The sequence below is a fragment of the Aquila chrysaetos genome, chromosome 17, assembly GCF_900496995.4.
Source record: "Aquila chrysaetos chrysaetos chromosome 17, bAquChr1.4, whole genome shotgun sequence".
Lineage (NCBI taxonomy): Eukaryota > Metazoa > Chordata > Aves > Accipitriformes > Accipitridae > Aquila > Aquila chrysaetos.
In genome coordinates this window covers 12,678,195-12,699,096 of record NC_044020.1, presented here as the reverse complement: position 1 = coordinate 12,699,096, position 20,902 = coordinate 12,678,195, and the positions used below count along the sequence as shown (strand labels likewise).

At 41.5% G+C, this 20,902-nt stretch overlaps 1 protein-coding gene across 6 annotated transcripts; it reads left to right on the top strand.

Annotated features, from left to right (window-relative positions):
- The first annotated feature begins 117 nt into the window (after positions 1-117).
- RAD52 (RAD52 homolog, DNA repair protein) lies at positions 118-19,293 on the top strand. Of its 6 annotated transcripts, none has more exons than XM_030040632.2 (12): positions 118-285; positions 8,551-8,639; positions 10,122-10,223; positions 10,804-10,897; positions 12,577-12,644; positions 12,905-13,023; positions 13,112-13,187; positions 16,140-16,336; positions 16,539-16,681; positions 17,328-17,408; positions 17,936-18,169; positions 18,452-19,293. In XM_030040632.2, the coding sequence occupies exons 2-12, from the start codon at positions 8,553-8,555 to the stop codon at positions 18,508-18,510; spliced, it is 1,260 nt and encodes a 419-aa protein (XP_029896492.1). In that variant the 5' UTR covers positions 118-285; positions 8,551-8,552; the 3' UTR covers positions 18,511-19,293. The 6 variants fall into 6 exon arrangements, with proteins under 6 accessions (XP_029896492.1, XP_029896499.1, XP_029896494.1 ...); XM_030040634.2 differs by lacking the exon at positions 118-285 and adding an exon at positions 619-1,279; XM_041129581.1 differs by lacking the exon at positions 118-285 and adding an exon at positions 620-984 and having other exon boundaries at positions 16,545-16,681.
- Positions 19,294-20,902: the final 1,609 nt, after the last annotated feature.

Here is a 20,902-nt window from a genome sequence, read left to right as displayed (position 1 = left end):
CCGCGCGCCCAGGGCGCGCGCTCGCGAGCCGGGTTTCCCTCTCCCCCCCCCCCCCCCGGGGGAGGGCTGCTCCGGGCCCCGCCCCCTCTCCGCCAGCGCGGGCGTGGCCTTCAGCAGCCCCGGCGCTGCGTCACCGCCTAGCGCGGCCGTAGGCGTTTTGACTCCTCTCCCGTGCCGTAGCGGCCGCTCCGGCCGTCCCTCCCACCTTTCGCCTCCTCCTCCTCCCCGGGCGGGAACTGCGAACCGCCGCTGGAGGACGGAGACCCCCCCCCCCCCTCGGCCCAGGTACTGCGGCCGGCGGCCCACCGCCGCGGGGCCGGCTGGGCGGGAAACGCTCCTCTCCTCTCCTTTCCCCTCCCCTGGTGGCGGCGGGGCCGCGGCCGGGCGCAGAGCCGGCCCCTCCCGCGGACAGCCCCATGGTGGGCGAAGGGCGCGCGGGTGCGGGTGCTTCCTCAGGGGCCCGCGCGCCCGGGGAAGCCGCTGGCGGCGCCTCCCCAGGCGGGGCTCGCCGCGCCGGGCCGGGCCGGGCCGGGCCGGGCCGCTGCCCGCCGCTTCTCGGGTGCCCCGCTTCCGCGGCGGTGAGGCGGCGGGGCTCCTGCCGGTCCCGTCCGGTCCGGTCCCCCAGCCTGCCGGCGGCGAGGCTCGAGGTCCCCTGGCCGCGGAGCTGCGGCGAGTCGCCGTTGGGAGCCCCGCCCGAATAAGCGCGAAGGGGCTGGGGCCGCGGGAGGCAGCGCGACCCTCGCGAAAAAAACGCTCCGCCTGAGCCCGTGTGTTTCCCTCAAAGGCAACGCCAAAGCTGGTGCGCTCAGCCCCGCTGCTGCCTAGGCACTCTTACCGTGGGCAAACTCGGTTTCCCTGATAAAGGCTGCTTCTTCCTTATAAGACTTCCAGCCTGCTGCAACCGAGCCCTACCTTCCTCGAGGCAGATAGAGCAAATGACCTGCTCAGGAGTCTTTCTAGTTCGATTTTTTGTGATTTCGAGGTGTAAGTAGCCAAAACCAACATTGACTGCCTTAGCCGTTATTCCCAGGGGACGCTGAAGTGAGAGGTTATAGTAAATTGGATAGATCTGTAAGACTACACAAGGAACAACCCAGTTATTGACATATAAATGATCACTATTTAAATTAATATCTTGTTGCAAAAAATACGGTAATTCAGACCTCTCACAATTATGATAGCTGACATATATTGAGGTCCCAATAACCTGAACTTTCTTTTCAACTGTAGAAGCACAGAATCCATTTCAAATTACTTTCTGAAGAATAATATAGTGCAGGTAAGTGCATGCTATAATATACAAGCCCTTCTGTCAAGCCTAAAGTATCCCCAAAAAAGGGGATTACATTGCTGTCTAAGAAAGCAGAAGGATGAAAATAGATATACGCTTGCCCATACCTGAAGTATTTTGTCAATTTCAAATGTAAATGATTTTCCATTTAAAAATAAACAGTGTCAACCTGGGGAAGAACAGAGAGCTTGAGATTTTTCATGGTAACTTAATTAGCGTGTCAGCTTAATATGGCCTTGCTGCCAGAAGTGTCATCTGTGCCTGTAATCGCAATGTTTATTATGATCTGCAGTTTGACAGATCTCCCACAGCTCTTACAGAGTTCAGATGTTTTAGATTCCAGCCTGGATTAATTCCTCGTCTAGTAATTGCATTTGGCAAAACTATAGGCTTTCTACAGTTACAGTTGGACAGGCTGCTTTTCCCTTTAAGTCCCAAACCATCACTCTTGAGTTAAAAAGCCTGCTGTCTTTTCCTTGCTATGACTAAAGTGGCTTATGTATAAATGATGTGGTTATAAATCAATCTGACAGGCTTTTAGAAAGAAGTACCCACATAAATAATTTATAATATTTGAGTAATATTTCTGTCAGGTCTGGTCTCCAGAATTATAGAATCATTTAGGTTGGAAAAGACCTTCAAGATCATCGAGTCCAACCATCAACCATGCCTACTATACCATGTTCTGAAGCGCCTTGTCTATGCGTTTTTTTAATACCTCCAGGGTTGGTGACACCACCGCTTCCCTGGGCAGCCTGTTCCAATGCCTGACAACCCTTTCAGTAAATAATTTTTTCCTAATATCCAATCTAAACCTCCCCTGCTGCAACTTGAGGCCATTTCCTCTCGTCCTATCTCCAGCCACCTGACAGAAGAGACCAGCACCCACCTCGCTACAACCTCCTTTCAGGGAGTTGTAGAGGGCAATAAGGTCTCCCCTCAGCCTCCTTTTCTCCAGGCTAAACAACCCCAGTTCCCTCAGCTGGTCCTCATAAAACTTGTGCTTCACACCCCTCACCACCTTTGTTGCCCTTCTCTGGACACGCTCCAGCACCTCCATGTCTCTCCTGTAGTGAGGGGCCCAAAACTGAACACAGGACTCGAGGTGCGGCCTCACCAGTGCCGAGTACAGGGGACGATCACTGCCCTGCTCCTGCTGGCCACACTAGTTCTGATACAGGCCAGGATGCCGTTGGCCTTCTTGGCCACCTGGGCACACTGGCAGCTCACATTCAGCCGGCTGTTAACCAGCACCCCCGGGTCCTTTTCCGCTGGGCAGCTTTCCAGCCGCTCCTCCCCGAGCCTGTAGCGCTGCGTGGGGTTGTTGTGACCCAAGTGCAGGACCCGGCACTCGGCCTTGTTGAACCTCATACAATTGGCCTCGGCCCATCGATCCAGCCTGTCCAGATCCCTCTGTAGGACCCTCCCTCCCAACTTGGTGTCATCTGCAAACTTGCTGAGGGTGCACTCGATCCCCTCATCCAGATCATTGATAAAGGTATTAAACAGAACTGGCCCCAATACTGAGCCCTGGGGAACACCACTTGTGACCCATCGCTAACTGGATTTAACTCCGTTCACCACAACCCTCCGGGCTCATCCAGCCAGCCAGTTTTTTACCCAGCAAAGAGTACACTTGTCCAAGCCATGAGACGCCAGCTTCTCAAGGAGTATGCCGTGAGAAACAGTGTCAAAGGCCTTACTGAAGTCCAGGTAGACAAAGGTAGAACAAGCTCTTTTCTTTTACTGTGTCTTTATAAATGTGAAACTAGTTGTTCCAGAGTGGATTATTTATTTTTCGGTTTTGTAACTGTGAGGTGTTACTGTTTCACACCTAGAAAAGAGCTTGTACGCCAAACAAGTTGTTTATCTTTCGCTTCAGTTCTACCCCTTGGTGCAGTAAAACAGAGCACCTCTTACTAGAAACCTAGCTCATTGTTTGTTGTTACAGGGATTTAATAAAATCATTGAAAGATTATATTTGTGAAGGAATACCAGTTAATCCTTTTAATGAAACATTTTCTATACAGAATTGTGGATAAATGCAAAGAAATTAAGTAATGTGAGAAATTTAGGATTTATATTCTTAGAAAGCAAATGTATTTCAAAACTAGAATTGTTTGGAATGTTCTGTTTCATAAGGTGCTATTGATGCATTTTTAACTAGTGAAACTTTGTGGACCCTTTGTAAGGCAGAAGTCACAATGGGTGCTGAATTTTAAAACAGTGAACAAAATTGTGTAGGAGAGAAGTAATTTACACCACTATTAAGGAACATGTTTGCAGGAGTAACCAGCAAAATTTGAAAAATACGCAGTCTAAACTACAGCAACACATGTGTTAAACTAACCCATTTGGACTGGAATTAGATTTGTAATTGCTGGGGAAGTAGGATCCTAAACCAACTTTCAATAGGTATAGTGATGTTCGATGAATTCATGACAAATGTATAAAGGCTGTTATGACAGAAAAGTCAGCATGAGCAGTAAGGAGATGAGTTTCTCATCCTGTGTTCCAAAAATGCAGGAACAAACTGAATAGGCTTCATTTCAGATGTTAGATGTATTCAAACATTCTAAATAGAAACACTCCCCCACAAATGCACTATGTTATTCTGCTAAGATTGTATAAAGATAAGGAAGAAAGAACTTTACATTATACTCATTAAAATGTTAATCAGTAAAAAGTGTAACCAGAATTAGTGTTCTCTGCTTTGTGCCAGGAGGGTATCATCATCCTACACATACCAAAAGTAAACATAGTACTGCCTGATAAATCTAAGGGTTAAATTTTGGGTTTGGAGCTACATACATAGATTCCACAGAAATAAGTGGGACTGTTTGAAGGTATGTCAAATCTGAAATGTGCTGTGACTGAGGAGAAATTGGTATATACTGGAATTTATATGCCTTGGAAACAAATATATTTAAACTACTGCGGATAGCTCAAACTTTCTACATTATACCTTTTTATTCTCTTGCTGGGGTGGTTTTACTGCAGAATGCGGCCTGAATCCATCCATACCGATATGGGATTGGCAAGCATCAGAGACCACCTTTAGTCTACAATAGACATCCAGTCTCATGACTTTCCTGTGCATTTCGTTGTTTAACCTGTAAAACACTGAATATCTTTTTCTTCCATTGAAGTTAACAGAAGATTACCTCACTTTTCTCAAGGCATCAAGGTTGTTTGCCTAGAGATATTATCAGAAGTAAAAACTGAAGAGTTACATTGTATGCAGTTTTCCCACAGCAGTTACATAATCTGTTTTCCACTCTTTAAACTGTGGTATAGCACAGGCCTGTTTTGATTAGGAACATCTTATACCTAAAAGATACACACCTCAGGTCAGTGTTGGATAAAGCAACCTTTGCATAACAGGTTAATCAACTTACAGTTTGGAGTTTTTAGAGGAGAGTGTGGAATTCTATTCCACAGAAATACACAATTTTTAAAGTTTTTTGTATTTTTTGTGTTAGAGCAATACAAACCTTAGGTTAAATATGTGGCATTATCTTTAGTGCTTGCTAAATCACTCACTGGCTACGTGCATAGCTGTTTGCTCTTGGTGGGCTCAGTAGAATTGCATTTATTGAAAGAACGTTAAAGATTTTTGCTCAGCAAACTAAAGCTTCACTGTGAAGGAAACTTACCATATAAAGAAGGATGAGGTTGAATAAAAAGCTCTCTAAAAGTGCACAGTGTGTTAAAGTTGTATCTTACAGATTGTGTGAAGCCACAATTAATTTCTTGAAACAGCCATGTCCTAGCTGAGGGTTTCACAAGTTGTAGTACTTAGACAATTCATGGTATGCAAACTATTTTAAAGTGGTGCAAAACTGCCTGCTTCTACCTTACATGTGAAGAGAACTGGGAATTGACACTCCTAGCACAGGATTAAGGCACAAAAACAGAGTTTGTCAAGACAGAGGGGAACTGACAGGAGAATAGGTGATTTAGGACCAAAATCTCTTTTTGGAGTAATGGTCAGTAGCGTAGACAGGTGTGTGAGGATGTGTTCATTTAGAAAATTAGAAGTTATGTGCACACTATCATGAAAGTTGAAGGTGTTGCTGCCGTAACCCACAGTAGTAGTTGTACTGGAACAGACTAAATTCAGGATTATCTATTCTAGAGGATGGGTTTATTTCCTACTTGGGAATTTGTGTACACTCCCAGATTTTTTTCAGCAGCGGCTCAGTTCAGTACCACCATACAAATAAATACCTGCTTCTAGAGTGCTGTTGAAAATTAGTATTTCATATCCAGTTTCCCAGAACAGCAATTTTTCTGATTGTGTACCTAATTTGTTCAAATTTTAAGCTTTTGTATTATTGACTTTTTTAAAAAAACAAGATCAAAATATGTTAGTAGTAAAAGCTGTTAAGATTCTTTGCCTGTTCTAGGTTATCAAGGTAATGTTTTGGAGCACAGTATGACACCTGTAGTCTTGTGTGTGCTTTTTCTCAGTGATAAAACTTTCTGAGAACATTACCAGCTAAACTGACAATAATAAATAATGGTCACAGTCACAGAGGTAATAAATTATAATTCCTAGGCGTCTTTAAGCTGATGATAAACTGCTTCTATCATCCTGCATGCAGAGCAAGTATATTTGAACTTTAATTTTTATTATTTAATGGTGGTTTGAAAATACAGCTTTTTTTTAACACTGGTTTATGAGTCAGGCAGTCTCCTAGCACTGTCCTGGCCCTGGTGGGTGTTTGAGGCTCTTTTGTACTCTAGTCAATAGCTCATTACCTACTTCAGTATCAATGTTTCATGCAAGTAAAAACGTTGTGGGGAGGGGGTGGGGGGTAAGGAAACAATATTCTGCAGAGGAATGGAAGGGCCTTGCCTTCCCTAGCTCCTAGCTCTGGTATTGGGGTAGATTTATAACTCCATTTGCAGAATTAACTTTTCTCTCTTCCAAACTCCTACTCTAATAATTTTGAAATTGAAGTTCTGTCACTTTGAAACGCTCTGACAATTGCCTTGAGACATAGGGCTTTGCTGTGCTGCACTTCACCGACTGAAAAAAAACCGCCACCACATTGCTCTAATAGAATGTTTGGTTTAAACAAGGCTCGCAGCTCAAGCAAACTGTTCCTACAGGCAAAGCCTGAAACTAAACTGGCATCATCTGTCTCCTTCACACAAGCTGTAGAATAATACATAATTTGAATACAAGCCACTCACATTTTTCAAACTGTTTATTGCAAAGAAGTATATTGCTAGTATTCTCTAGCAGCATCTGATCTGTTGGATTAAAACCATATGATGTGAAGCTGTTTTCAGCAGAATTCTGTACTTCCTTATTCTCATTCAGAATCAATTCCCGTATCTTATTCAGAGCTTCATTAAAGCTGTATCTCTTTAGAGAATTTAGACTGATAATGGTGCACACCATATAAAAAATTAAAGGACTTAATACTGGTTTCAGTTAAAGCAATTTTGCTTCAAAATGCCACCCACCTACTGTGCAGAAAGATTTGTGGCAAACTGGTAATAGGGTTATGTAGGCAAATGCACACATTTTGTTCATTGTTTTTTCCCAAGGGGTTTATAATGATTAAGATCTGATTTAGGCTGCTTAGAGTGGAGAGGAAAAAAAAAAAACGAGTATCATTCAAACTTTGATTGCCTCTGCCACTCCCCACACATACTATTTTTTCTCTCTAATTGTCTCCCTCACAATGCAATGAACTCTTTGTTTAACAGGGGAAATAGCCTGCTTAAATCACAAGTGTTTCTCCTGGTAATATTAATTTCTATCTGTTCTCTTCCAAAACCAAATGTATTTACCACAAATTGCAGCTAACTTTTGATCGAAACACATTCAAATGTTTAAACAGTGTACAATTATACAACTTTTGGGCCAAAGATGAATAACTATAGCCAACCAAAATTAAGGAGAATTTTAGCTTCACCTGGTATAATTACCAGTGCTCGTATTTGCCAAGGAAACAACTAGTATCCTTTTTCTGAAAATTGCTTCACAAGTTCTCAGTAAACTTTGGCTTCCTTGTTTAGGGACTAGAAAAACAACTTGTTTTAAAAAGTGCTGAACATGGAGTATATTAGCAAAGCATAATACTAGCCAGGTTCTGACTGACTGTCAAATACTGGTATCTACTGAGGATTTTAGACTTTCTCAAAGTGTTTTGACATGTCCAGCTGTCTTGTATGTATATTGATTTGTCTTATATTTGTGTTGCATACAAAAGTCTTAGTGATAGACTACCAGTTGTACTCAGTATTTGTGCCAATACAGTAACAGATTGCCTCTATGGGCTTACATAGAAGTGCTGCTGCAGCTCCTTTGCACACCTGTTGTATAAGGTCTCAGCAAGACACACTTCCAGCAGCAGGGTGGAATGGTAATGCAGTACTGGGTAGTTGTTGGATACTTACTGGCTTGGAAAAGGGTGCCATCTACTGAATTATCGGTACAACTTATTAAAATTCTTACAGGTTCTGTATCTTTTTCAACTCTGCATAGTTTATATGATACCATCATAACACAAGACAGTATGATTATAGTCAAAATAATAATCTAAAATAAAGACTGACAAGTCAGGGTATAGACGAGTAAAATTTTAAAAAGTTGCCTCTGCTTTTTGTCAGAGTCTCAGTATTAATGGATATTGAAAGACAGTACTGAAGAATCTGAAAGAGGGAATTATTTTGTTTTTCCTTACCTAGAATGGTACAACACATCAACATTTACCTAAAGCGAGGGGGGCGGTGGGGGATATCATTTGTTACCAGTGTAATATTCAGAATAAGGGCTCAAGACATTATTCACTTTTTGTTCTAGTCTCTGGTCTTATGCACAATCCAAATGCTGTTGAATTTTTTTTTCTAGCAAGAATAATTTATTTGTTTGTTAAACAAAATAATTGTTTCACTGTTGTCATGTAATTTAATTTAGGCTCACCCTTACTGGTTTTATGGATGGAAGACCAGAACAGTGCCTCTGCTTCTAGGATGAAACTAGCCATTTCTGCCTACATAGTATAACATATTTAAGAAGAAAAGTTTTGACTGTTCTGAAACAACATCAGAAAACAAATTTCCAATTGGGGCTGCAGCAGTTCCATGGAGTGAGAATTATAATATTACTGTAATGTGCAAAACCTCTATTACAGAATAATGTTACACTCACCGGGCAATGGACTTCAACAGCTTTTTGGCATGTCTTCATACAGACTGTTCTGTTATTTTCAGTGTTTATATTTTCCTCTTATCTTTAGGGATGCCTGAAAGTCAAGGGAAAGACAGTGAAAGCTACATCAGCAGCAATAGTTCCAGCACTAGCAATTCAGTTGCTTGCTTCGGACAGGTCAGTTCCTTTTGCCTGAGAGGAAACTAGAAGTTTTATGCTTACGCTTCTGGAAATCTCCTCTGTGTATTTACTCCTTTTGAAGTTGGATACAGTAAGGTTGGAGTCATATCCATTACCCTAGCTATGCTATACCTAATTGTACATTGTGTTTTCCTCCAGGATAGCCTTGGCATGCCTCGAGTTATAATAAATTGCTCTGGATTCTTCACAAAAGGTTTTTAATTTTGTTCCTTAAAAATAGGGCTCATTTTATTCTCTCTTATTCCCAGATGGCCTGGATCATGCTTGCACACATTCTCAGTACTGGTTCAGAAATGTCAACTACTTTCAGCTATTAAAAAATAATTTAAAAAAATTAAAATAATTTGGAAAAAAGAAAACCATATCTGGACTGAACAGACCTTTTGGTGATGAATTCTCTTCTCCATGATAGGCATTTATACGTAGTTCCTGAATATGGTGTAGGCATGTGTATTCTCCCTTTTTCTTTATGCCTTTTGGTTACAGGCTTGCATTCTAGTGTCAGAAAGAGACAAAGTTATTCCTTTAAGTTTAAATAGAACCAAATACAAATTGGAGAAGTTTGGCAGGCGTTGGAACTTACATGGCACACACTCTATTGAATTCTGTGTTCTGCTGAATTGGGCAGCCAATACATGCATATGCAATACTTATGATTTAGGTGGCGAGATCTCCGTTCTGTCCCATATCAGAGCATAGCAACACAAGCTTTTTAGTGCTTGAATTCTTAAACGTGCATTTAGGCTTCTCTAACCTTTACAAATCGTAAATTATATTTCTACTAAGACAGGAGCAAAAGTTACAACACTTTAGGCTTCCAGTGGTGCTGGTGTTACCCAATGATACCAGTGATGTTGGAGTTATCCAAAGGACCTTCCCTGCATGAGGGGAATTTGCTGAACACTCCTCAAGAAATTCCTATTTTGACTGCTTGCCTGAGCGGCTGTCCTCCCTGCCCTGATGGCATATGGTGGTAGAGTAAAGTTAAACTTTGGTTTTGTTGAAGTTTTTACATACACTTTTCGTGTTGGTCACAGTGATACGATGTTTTATTTTTGAGAAGTAAAATATAAGCTTGTATGTGTGTTCTGGCAACCTTGACTAGGATTATGACTACATTAAGATTTCAATAGGATACTAATAGGCCTGGCTCATCTCAGTTTTTCTACTGCAAAAGCGATGGTTCTGAGAAATGAAAAATAATTGCTACAGCTCAATAATTAATGCTTGTATACATATACTTTAAGAGTAAGAGAAAAAAAGAATATAATGCACAAATGTAATGCACACACACACCGAGGTCTTTCCTCATCTGTTATATCCTGATTCTAAAAATGGATCATACACCTCTTGGAAGGACTGTACGTGGAAAAATGGGGTAAAATAATGATATTAGGAGAAGAGAGGGAGCTAAAATAGGGAAAGTGAGAAGATTTGTCTTACCTTGTTTTTGTCAAGTATCAATACACAGCAAGTGAATATCAAGCTATCCAGCATGCTCTTCGTCAGAGACTGGGTCCAGAATATATCAGCAGTCGGCAAGCTGGAGGAGGACAAAAGGTATGAACAAACATGCATAGATGTTTCAACTTAGTTTTGTCCAGGAAAACTAGGGTAAAAAAAGTTACAATAATCCTGATTTTTTTTGAAGTTAATTTCCCACTAGTAGTTTAATACGCAGATATGAAAGCAAAGTCAGCATAGCATAAATTGTGGCTTTTACTGAGCCACAGGCTCCTTTTACACTTTAAAAAAAGACTTAACTTTTCAGTGCTTCCTCTTTTACAAGGCAATATTTATCTATTTGTGGAACATTGAGATCTTTTTCTTATTTTTTCGCAGAACTGGACTATATGAAGCATTACATAACATTGGCTGCCCTCTTTAGTGCCCGCTAGCTCTGCCTTCCATTGATTAAGTCATATTAGTTGTCATATTAACCCCCCATCATAGGTGCTGGAAGAAGGCAAACCTAAAGCTGCACTATCATCCTTTTATTCACATTATCTGAACCTTGAACTTAGCTAGGTTTCCTCAGTGTAAGACAATGGGTATAATCCCTCTTTAAAATAAAGCATGTATAGATGTGTGCACATGCGTATGTATTTTTATATATATATATATATGCTTTTCTTTTCAGGTCTGTTACATTGAGGGTCACAGGGTAATCAGTCTGGCCAATGAGATGTTTGGCTTCAATGGCTGGGCTCATTCAGTCACTCAGCAGAACGTTGGTAAGTATCTCTTGAGGGTAAAGTAGTCTTTCCTTTTGTTTCACTGTGAGGTCCTGAAGGAAAAGTCTCTCAGATAAGGACCGGGGTATCTATCCTAGAATTTGATCACTTCAAAGAACCTGGGGAGAGGCATGTGGAATTTCCAGGTGTCTTAGCAGTTGGTAAGAATGAGAGAAATTGAATAATAATGGAGCTTCTGTTTTCTTTTTAGATCTTGCACTGGAATATATCATAGTCATTATTCTAAGTGTGTTTATGATTATTCTTGAGCTATTCTAATCAAGTTTTCTGATTTCTATGGGAACACTCAGTCAAGAGTAATTACAATTAAACTATTTAACACCCAGCAGCCCTGAGCCAACTTTCATACTCACCTGTAATTTTTATATTATCGGTTAATATTCTCCTAATCTTTAGGGACCCATCTTTTCCTGCAGATTCCTCTGCTACCCAATACCTGGTTCTGAGTTTTTTTACAGTCGAAAGCTTTGGAAAAAGTTATTCTTCTAGAAAATGGTATTCAGGTGATCTCAAAGCTTAAGCTTCTTCCATCTTGATAGCCAAAATAGTTTCTACCAGAGGAGTATTGTCCGTGTTTGCAGATCTGCTATGCTTAGACTGAAGACTGCTTGTTGAAGTAGCTCAACAAAACTGCTTAAATGTACGTCCTTCCACCCCACCCTGCCTTCAGAAATCTTTTCTTACCTCAGGCTGATAGATTCTAGACATAAAACAAGTTAATTCATTGCTTACCATCTATTCTGTACCACTTTTTTTCCCCCCTTTTAGTCAAGAAAGGACTGACATCCTTCAAACTTCTATCTTTTTCAAATAATGCCATAACAAGTCATTCCTTAGAAATTCAGAGACAGAGGATTCTGTTATGTTTGGTTTTAAATTCCTGGGTAGAAAAAGGGCTTGCACCTCCAGCAGGTTTACAGAACAATTAAACAAGTAGACCAGATGAGTACAGAAGAACTTTTGGATCCCAGAGTACAGTTACTTGTATTTCAAAGCATTTCATTTCAGACATGTGTCATGTTTGTATCGGACTTGCAAGACTGCCAACTAGAGTGCCCTATGTATGTTATATAGCATTGCTTTTGGTGTAAATAAGCTAGATAGAGATTCTGGACTGAGAGTTGTATTGCAACCTGTTAAGCTCTTCAGGCAGTCTGTCTGGGAGAAAACCATGTACAAAATTTCACAAACTGGAGACTTATACTATATAATAGGAAAGAAAGTACTTTTGTAGACAACAGTTTCTTTCCCATTGCTGTTTTTATAAATCGATACTTTACATCTTTCCTTCCAGCTGAAAAAATTGTTATGCTTTGAACATTTAGGATATGTAGCTGAATGAGAAGTAACATTTACAACTCTTCCTTCTTTCTAAGTTTATACATGCAGTAGCAGGGTGTGAGTGTTTGGCAGGTCTAGCCACTAATAACTAGAAAGTATCACGTAACATGCCCAGAGCATATATGCAAGTCAGCATTCTCAAACTACAGTTAATATTTTGTAAGTCATGCTCCATTTTATAGAAGATGATACAGTATCGTGGGCACATTCAGCAAGTATGGTACAGGTTTATGAATGCCCTCAAAGGACAAAATAAGATCTAAATGTAGATCAGAAGTCTTTTGTATTATTTAGGATGTTACTTTTCCCTCCCCCAGACTTTGTTGACCTCAACAATGGCAGGTTCTATGTGGGGGTCTGTGCATTTGTGAAAGTTCAGCTTAAGGTAAGTGGATTTTTTTGTTTGCTCCATCTGTAGTTGAGCAATTGTCTAAAGCTGTGAATAAAAGTTCATGCACAGGTCAGACTGTGGTTCTTGAGTACTGTACTACACCAGAGAACCTAGCGGTGTCCAAAACATTGACCTTGCTATAGAACAACCAGCTAAGAGTGAGTAATCAGGCTTAGGAAAGCACAGCATCTAAAAAGAAATGCTGTATGTGCAGAAATTCCCTTATACTTAGTAGTTTTAAAATTTTACTGCAGGATGGGTCATACCATGAAGATGTGGGGTATGGAGTCAGCGAAGGCCTAAAGTCTAAGGCCTTGTCCCTCGAAAAGGCAAGAAAGGAGGCAGTAACAGATGGACTGAAGAGGGCACTCAAGTAAGTGAAGATCAGACTTGTATATTTTCAGAAGTTAAGTGAGAATTAAGTGTTATTTTCAGTCACAGTGAGCTCTCTTGTTTCTCAGGTGCTTTGGGAATGCTCTTGGGAACTGCATCTTAGACAAAGACTACCTACGAGCCGTGAATAAGCTTCCACGTCAGGTGCAGTACATGGGCTGTTAGAGCAGGGACTGCAAGATGTCTGCGGCTCCTGGTCCTTCATATTAAAAAGATTATAAATAATGATATCAATGCATCTCATCCCTGAATGTTGCCAGCTGTGAGACAAATGGCCTTTGCCTGCTAGTTTGTGTGAACTGTTTGTTACAGATTTCTTCCCTGACATTTTACCACAACTACTCTAAATTTTGACTATTTGCAGTAGGCAAGATTACTATGGTGAAGAAACCATAGTATCCTACCCAAGATGTCATGACATTTATGGCCATGTTGTCTAAGTTTCTCTGTTCAGTGCCAGTAGTGCATACATCTATGTTCATAGCAGGTTAAGTGTTACCACAGGGATCACTGACCTGTTTAAACTAGCTTTTTCTAGGTGCCATTTTCTCCATGTGCTGCAGTTCTTCAGGCTGTTTACGCTTTGGTAGTTGCAGCAACTCAGTTCATCGCTCTCATATAGCCACTTCTGCTTTAAATGTGTATCAGCAACGATACCAGTGTCAAGGTATATATTCCTTACATAAATGAAATGGAAGTCCTTGGGAGAATAGAGTCTGTCAAGGCTGTCTGTGTGTTTCTTTACTGTATGTTTTTGCCCTGTATAAGGCAAAAACCAGAACACATCTCTCAGTCTGTTCTCATTGTCAGTGGTTGCACAATCCAGTTTACTGTTATGAATTTTAAAAATCAAACTTACTTGTCATATTCCTTTCATTACTGGATTTTTTCAGGAATTAAAAAAAAAAAAAAAAGGATGGCAAATTGCTGTATTATGTCATAAAACTAGAGGCTGCAGGCAGGGCGGAGGAGTAGGCAGACAGCGTATCTATTATCTGCATAACCTACCCTAAAGCAGGTACAGCTTCTCCGTGCATTCCTACAAAATCGGGGCTATTTCGTTTAGTGCTGAAGTCTCTCAAGCGGACAGCCTATATGTTAGCCAGTGGGCAGCAAGACAAAGGAGCGTTCTTTAGACTTTAGGGAGCTCTGGCAGAAAATAGGAAGTTCTTCCGTGAGAAAGACTTCCTCCTTCAAATAAAGTTTTTAATATGCATAACCCAGGATATCCTAGAAACAATACCAGGTGGGTCACATACCAAAGCTGCTTGTTGTAGTTGGAACTTTCACTTAATTTTAAGCAAAATCCATACAGTAGCAATGTCAATATATGCATTGATAGTTGCTTTGTCCTTTTACTAACTGGTATTCAAACTCTACTAGGCCCTAATGCACATCGCAGCTAGACAGAAAATATACTCAGCATGGTCCTTGTAACAAAATTTACAGTGTACCTGTATTTCACCCCTCATTGTTCTTGTTAGAATAGTTAACAAGTAATTATTCTGTACCAGTGTTTTTATACTGAGGTCTCAAGCAAAGGTAATTTCTAAAGGTGGTTTCAACTTTCAGTGAACCAAATTGGATCCTTCCCAAAAGAACACTGCAAACTACTAGATGCATCTATGATAGAAAGGATGAACCAACCTTTTTAGACTGGACAACTTCTAGCTGTTGCCAGTCTCTTCAAAGTTTTACCCCAGAACAGCAAAACAGGTAACACTATTTTGTTTTGCTGCATGAGGAGTGTACAAATGGCCCTGCAAATGTCTTCTGCTTCACTTCAATAATGTGTTGGTACCTGAATTTTGCAACGGAATTATGTGAGCAGGATGTTCTGGACTTGGCTGCTGGAGGATGAGAAATAACATTAGGAAGATCTACACTCCAATTAATTTGTTTTAAATACCTGATATGATACTACTGGCAAACTGTGGCTCTTGAATGTATGAAGAATTAGCACGTACAACTGATGTGTACTTGAACACTTATTTTCCTTGCCATAAGTATGGTTCTTATCCTTCCCAAACAATAAGAAGCCACGTTACATCTTGCTTTGCTTTTCAGACTCCTTACCTCCTTAGGTTTCAGTTTGCAAGAGAAGAGCTGCTGTTGCTTTACCCTCTGTGAACCTTCTGAGGTAACCAACACCACGGAGAAATGCCTCTTTTGGAGGTCTTTGGTCCAGAGAGAGACAATAAATTTTGATGTACATCTTCATCAGTGACAACCACACTGTAACCCTGTTGTTTCAGAGCTGTCACAATTTATAAGTATGCTGTGATGTTAACACAGCAGTCTTTACAGTATTAAAGTTGTCCTGGCTGGAGGTTGCACCTCAGAAATGAACTTTAATCTTGATAGTTCCTGATCTGTACCAGTTGGGGGCAGTAGGCTTCTAGGCAGTAACCTACCTTGCCGATGGAGGAAAAAGTAAGCCTTTTACAAGTACTACTGATCCACAGAGTTTCATTGTAAACTTGCCTTCATCGTGCTAGGATCTACCAAACTCTGCTAGCCAGCCTAGAGCTACGAGGTGGTTCTATCTGGCTAACTTAGACTGTAGGAGCAGAGCCAAAGTGACACCTTGCCAAGTAACGATGGCACAGATCTCTGCTTTGCCAGGGTCATTGCCTATTAGTGGCATTGCCACAAATTTGTAAAATGACAGAGCCAAACCATCCCATCTTTAATAAAAAGAGAATGGTGTACCTTCCTCAGTGACCTCATGATTGCAGAACTGAGTAAAGGTTTGCCATGCCCTTTAATACAAGCGTGAAAATGGAACTGCCAAAACTGTGAGACTGAGAAGCTGCAGAATTCTGCATCGATCACCTGCATCTGTTCTCCTTTGCAGAGAGCACATTACAGGGAGACATGGGCTATCTGCCCTGAAGCACTGAACTATTAAACTAACAAAAAGTCACATGAATTAAATGATTAACTAACTGAAAATGCATTTCAGTTTTCTAAATTGCTATTCCACTTAGGGCAAACAAAGATTTTTCAACAGTACTGTACAGAAAAAGCCTGTGAATGTTTCATTAACTTGATGAAGGAAATTTCTGACTATGTTTTCTTGTCTTCCTTTACTAGATGCCCCCTGAGTTAGATTTGGTCAAAGCTAAAAGACAGGACTATGAGCCTGAAATAGAGAAAGCAAGATACAATAGCTGTTTGGAAAGGCAGAACACAGGAGGGAGACAACATTGTGAGATGGCATCTAATTGTAAGCCTGGTCAGACAGAGGCTGCTGTAGTGACAGTAGATCAGAAAAAGCCAAATAGTTCCAGGTGAGACTGCTATTATAAATTTATTCCATAAGCTATATTAGAAGTTACTGTACCTTTTAAAACACAGAGACAGCCCAATTTGGAAGATTCCATAAAATGCTAGTTTAGTGCATTTTCCTTGCTGTTATTTCTTTATGCATTTTTTTTCTTCATAAAATGTAATTGCTGAAATACTGTTTAACTTTGTGCTTATTTGGGGGAGGGGCAGAAATACAGACTCCTTAGCTATTGAGTGCGATGCCACTTACCAGCGGAAGTTGCGACAAAAGCAGCTACAGCAGCAGTTCTGGGAACAGATGGAGAAAAAGCATCAGGTTCCAGTAGTTACTCCTAGCAGCAAACAAGGTAAGACTTGGCATTAAAAATTGACAGTTTTAACGATAGCTACTGGCAGGCATGTGTTACCCTCAATACAGGAGCCTGACCAGTTTCATTTGCTTTTGTACTGTACTATCAACACACCTTTGAGGCCAAAGGAAGGAGTATTATCATACTTTTTCCCCCCTCTACATTCTTAAAGTGGCAGGAATGTCAGCTCTGAAACTGAATCATTAAAACTGCAACTTTCCAACCACCCTAAAGCTTCATACAGCACAGCGGCTGTTATCAGTACCATTAACATGCTGCACCCGAGCTGAGGCTGCAGCACTTCACTGAGGTGGTTGCAGGCAAATAGACATTGCATTAGCTACTAATATGTTGCTCTTTACTCATGGGGAAGTCTGGACAGCTGTGTGGTGAGCAGAAACTTGGGGATGGGGTACACAGGCTAACAACCATTTTAAAGTAGTGCAGTTGCTCTTGTCAGCCATCATCAGGTACAGAATCTTACCATTCCACATACTGCTACCAAAACATAACCAGCTCTAGGAAAAAACAGGGTACCTGGTGGCAGCTGCTGCTTATCATTGCAGACTTATGCTCTGTTAAGGAGCAAAAGGGTTCTTCTGTATTTCTAGTATTAATCTCTTCTTACGTTACCTCCATCCAGCAACATCCGATGCTCCAGTAAAGCACAGCACTCCAGCAGCAGTACAACAGGAGCTAGCAATAGAAGAGGAGTTCTTTGCAGGTCAGCCAAAAAGTGATGAGTAAGATGTTAAATCATCAGAATTTAAATCAACTCTTCAGAGTAGTGTAAAGGTAAAGTTCTGAAGAGGTTGCAATAATGGAAGTGTGAGTACGAGTCTGATCTTAACAACACAAACTTTGCTTAAGTGGCAGGGAAATTATGTCCATTACTATGAGGGGTTTCACACTTAGGCTTTTCAGTGGAGTTGTTACACCCGTTCAGTAAACCCTTTTCCTGAAGGGATAGAAACAGAACATTTGGCAGGGCCTGGGGCGGTAGGTGTCGTCTTAAAATAACCGTGGCTATTTGGGTCACACTTACACCACAGTGCCTGGACATTGCTTAACTCCAGAGCACAAGGGGTAGTACTGTTTCCCTGCTGTGCACTGGCATAAAAGATGCTTTACAGTTTAACTTTCACAGTGGCCACCACTCGTAGGAAAAGAGTGGGCTGGTCCTGGCGTTACTGTCATTCCTGTAGTACAATACTGTCATCTTTGGTTTGATCACCTTTTCATTCCTTCTAGATGATCCTGAACTTTGGGACATTTCCTTGGAGACCACTGATCTTAAGATAATGGGCCATAAAATGGCAGACCCATCAGCTGGACAGCAGATACCTGAAACACCCCGTGGAAGCCATCAAATGACTACTCGCAGCAGGACACCTCACAGAATGAATTACCACATTACCACTGCACCATTGCAGCCATCTGCTACAATCATGAGCAACAGCAGCTGTGCCAACCAGCATACCCCAGGTACGTGCTACCAAAAAGACGACTGAGTTCTGTCTTAACAATGGCTCTCGGCTGTAAAAGCAGCACTGTTAGGTTAGTAAATTGGAGTGGGAGAAACGTTTCTTCTTTTCTTGGACCTGGCTGCAGATGCTGCGATAGTGGGCTAGGAAAACTATCTATCTGTTTTTTTCCATCCAACTCCTATTGAGGAAGAGCTAGAAAAAGAATTGAGGAGCACTTTTAGAAGCAGAAAAAAGCTTTAAGAAACTTCCATTTCTCACTATGTATCTCCCTGTTTGGCAGAGCGTAACCCCCACAGGAGAAGTCAAAGCTTGAAGAAAAGGAGACTAGAACCTACGTAAGACACCTGGTGGTATCATTACCCCCATACTGGATTACATCAGAAGACTGCAGTTGGCTATTCAAATTATGCGAGGAAGTCTAATGCATTAATGGATTTTCCTGTATATTGTGGTGAAGCAACACAGAAGAGTTTAATACAGCCAGCAAGAACTTAATGTACTTTTAGGTTATTGCATGTTTCAGATGCCTTTTTCTGTAAGAAAAGCAATGATTTGTGCTTCTGCAGCACTAGACTTGTGGCTGTATTACAAGCTGACGCTAGACGTAACTTGCCTGAAATGGTAACAGAATGAATTTTTGAAACGAGATGCAATTCATAGCTTTTTTCTCCCTCAGTGTTGCATTTCAGCACAGAGAAAAGAGATTTTCAGTAAAATGGGGAGAGGGTGGGTTATGGTCAGGTGACAAAGCCCACAAGCTGTGGTCGCCCATTTGGTGAGGCTGAGGGTGTGAAGCTGTGGCAGCGTCTGCCCCTGATGTGCAGCCCAGCCATTTGCCCCGTGGCTGCACAAACAGGGTCAGAGCCCATTGCTGCTCCTCACCTTGTTCCTCAGCTCTGTCGGGTTCCCATGCAGCAGCAGCAGCAGCGGATTGAGCCATGCCTGCCCAGGAGGGCAGCACAGGGGCAGGAGTGCACTGTGACTGCTGCCAGAGCTGCATGTAGCATCTCAGACAGTATTTGCTTGGACTCTTCGTAAAATGAATGGGAGCTGAACTTTTGCTTTTAAATAAGCTTTCAACCCTTTTCAATATAAAAATAAATATGACATTTGAACAACAAACCACACTTGTAGCTGTTTGTGCCTCTAATACCCTTCAAACCGTTACAACTTGTTTCCTGTTTAACAAGCTCAAAGAAGTGAACACATTCTGACTAGTTACAAATAGAATGCTAAAGAGACTACCACCATGTCTGTACAACCTTGTATTTGCTTTGGGATGGGATACAGAAAACTTCAAGTGGGTTTTAAAGGTTAGAGCAAAGCAACAGCTGTTCCTTCCCGTAAGAAGGTCAATGGAAGAATTTTTAAGCAGTATTTCAAACTGGGTAACAGTAGTATTTTTCAGAAGTGCAGTGCTGGAGACAAGGAGGATGCTACCGCAGGACTGGAAGTTAGAGCTCAACCAGGAACATTTACACAAACTCTTTATTAGTGCAACCCTGAAATGAATGTCAGACTTGAAACAGGACCTTGTTCCTGTGCTTGGCCATCACTGCTCTATCAGGTCAAGTCTCCTAAAGCTGTCTAAATGTAAATACATTTGAAGTATTCAGCCTTTATTCATGTTCCTCATACTTTACCTTCACCACTTAATTGGTCCTTTTTCCTTAAAAGATCCTCTACTATCCACCTACCTCCTCAACAGGACAAAGAACAAGGATTGACTTCAGTATGGAAAGATAGGACAAATTATAATTAACTGTAGTTTCACATTTCACCATACTAGTTTCTCTCCAATTCAGTGCTGCGTTCAGAACGGCTCAGGGAAGAAATACATACCACATGTTTGAGTCATGCACTCACTGTTGAAATCGGATACCTGTTAGGAAGGGAATGTGCAGACATTCAGAATTACTGTATTCAAAGCCGCTCTAAACTTTTACAACGGAAGAGTTTAAAGTCTCATATAAACACAACTGCATCAGCTTTCTTGACTTTCTGGAAACAGTGCAAACGTAGCCATGCCTCCTCTAAGAGAAATCGCCACAATATGCCTCTCGGGATTGGTCCCTTTGAAAACGGCAGTAAAACTTACACTGGGAGCTTTTTTTTTCCTTCAAGGCCTTGCGCAGCATGACTCATAACAGAAGCTGTTCTTAAAATGGAAAGAAATGCAGCAGCAATTAGTGTTTAGAAATACCAAATAATTCCTGCAAGTCCACAGTTGTCTGAGAATGACCCTGTAAAGTAGTCCCACTCTTCTACTCTACCAGTATGGTCGCAAATTTGGGAATGGAATTCCTATTACAGAGCTACACTAAAAAGATTCTTCTCCCCAGCACTGCAGGTGCCCATCCCTGCTCCGTTCCACCCCAGAGAGGAGGGCGAGGGACCCAACAGAAAACGAGGAGGTCGGACTCTTCTGTGCTGGGGACGGGGGCTTCCCCAGCCCTTGCAGCATGCCCTGCTCTAGCTTCACTGCCAAAAGGCAAGCACAGAACCACTGCTGGTGAAGCTCCACCTGTATTTCAAACAGGGAGAGCCGCCAAGTTGCTGACTGTCATAGCCGAGCATGTTTCTCTGCTATTCGGTAACTTCTTGACAGTCTCAGCCATAAAAGTAATCGCACTGCTTATACATCACCCTTCGCCCCTGCTCCCTCCCATTCCCTTAGGCCCCTCCTCTCATAAAGAGGATCCATTCTATGAGTTACTCTCTATAGTACCTT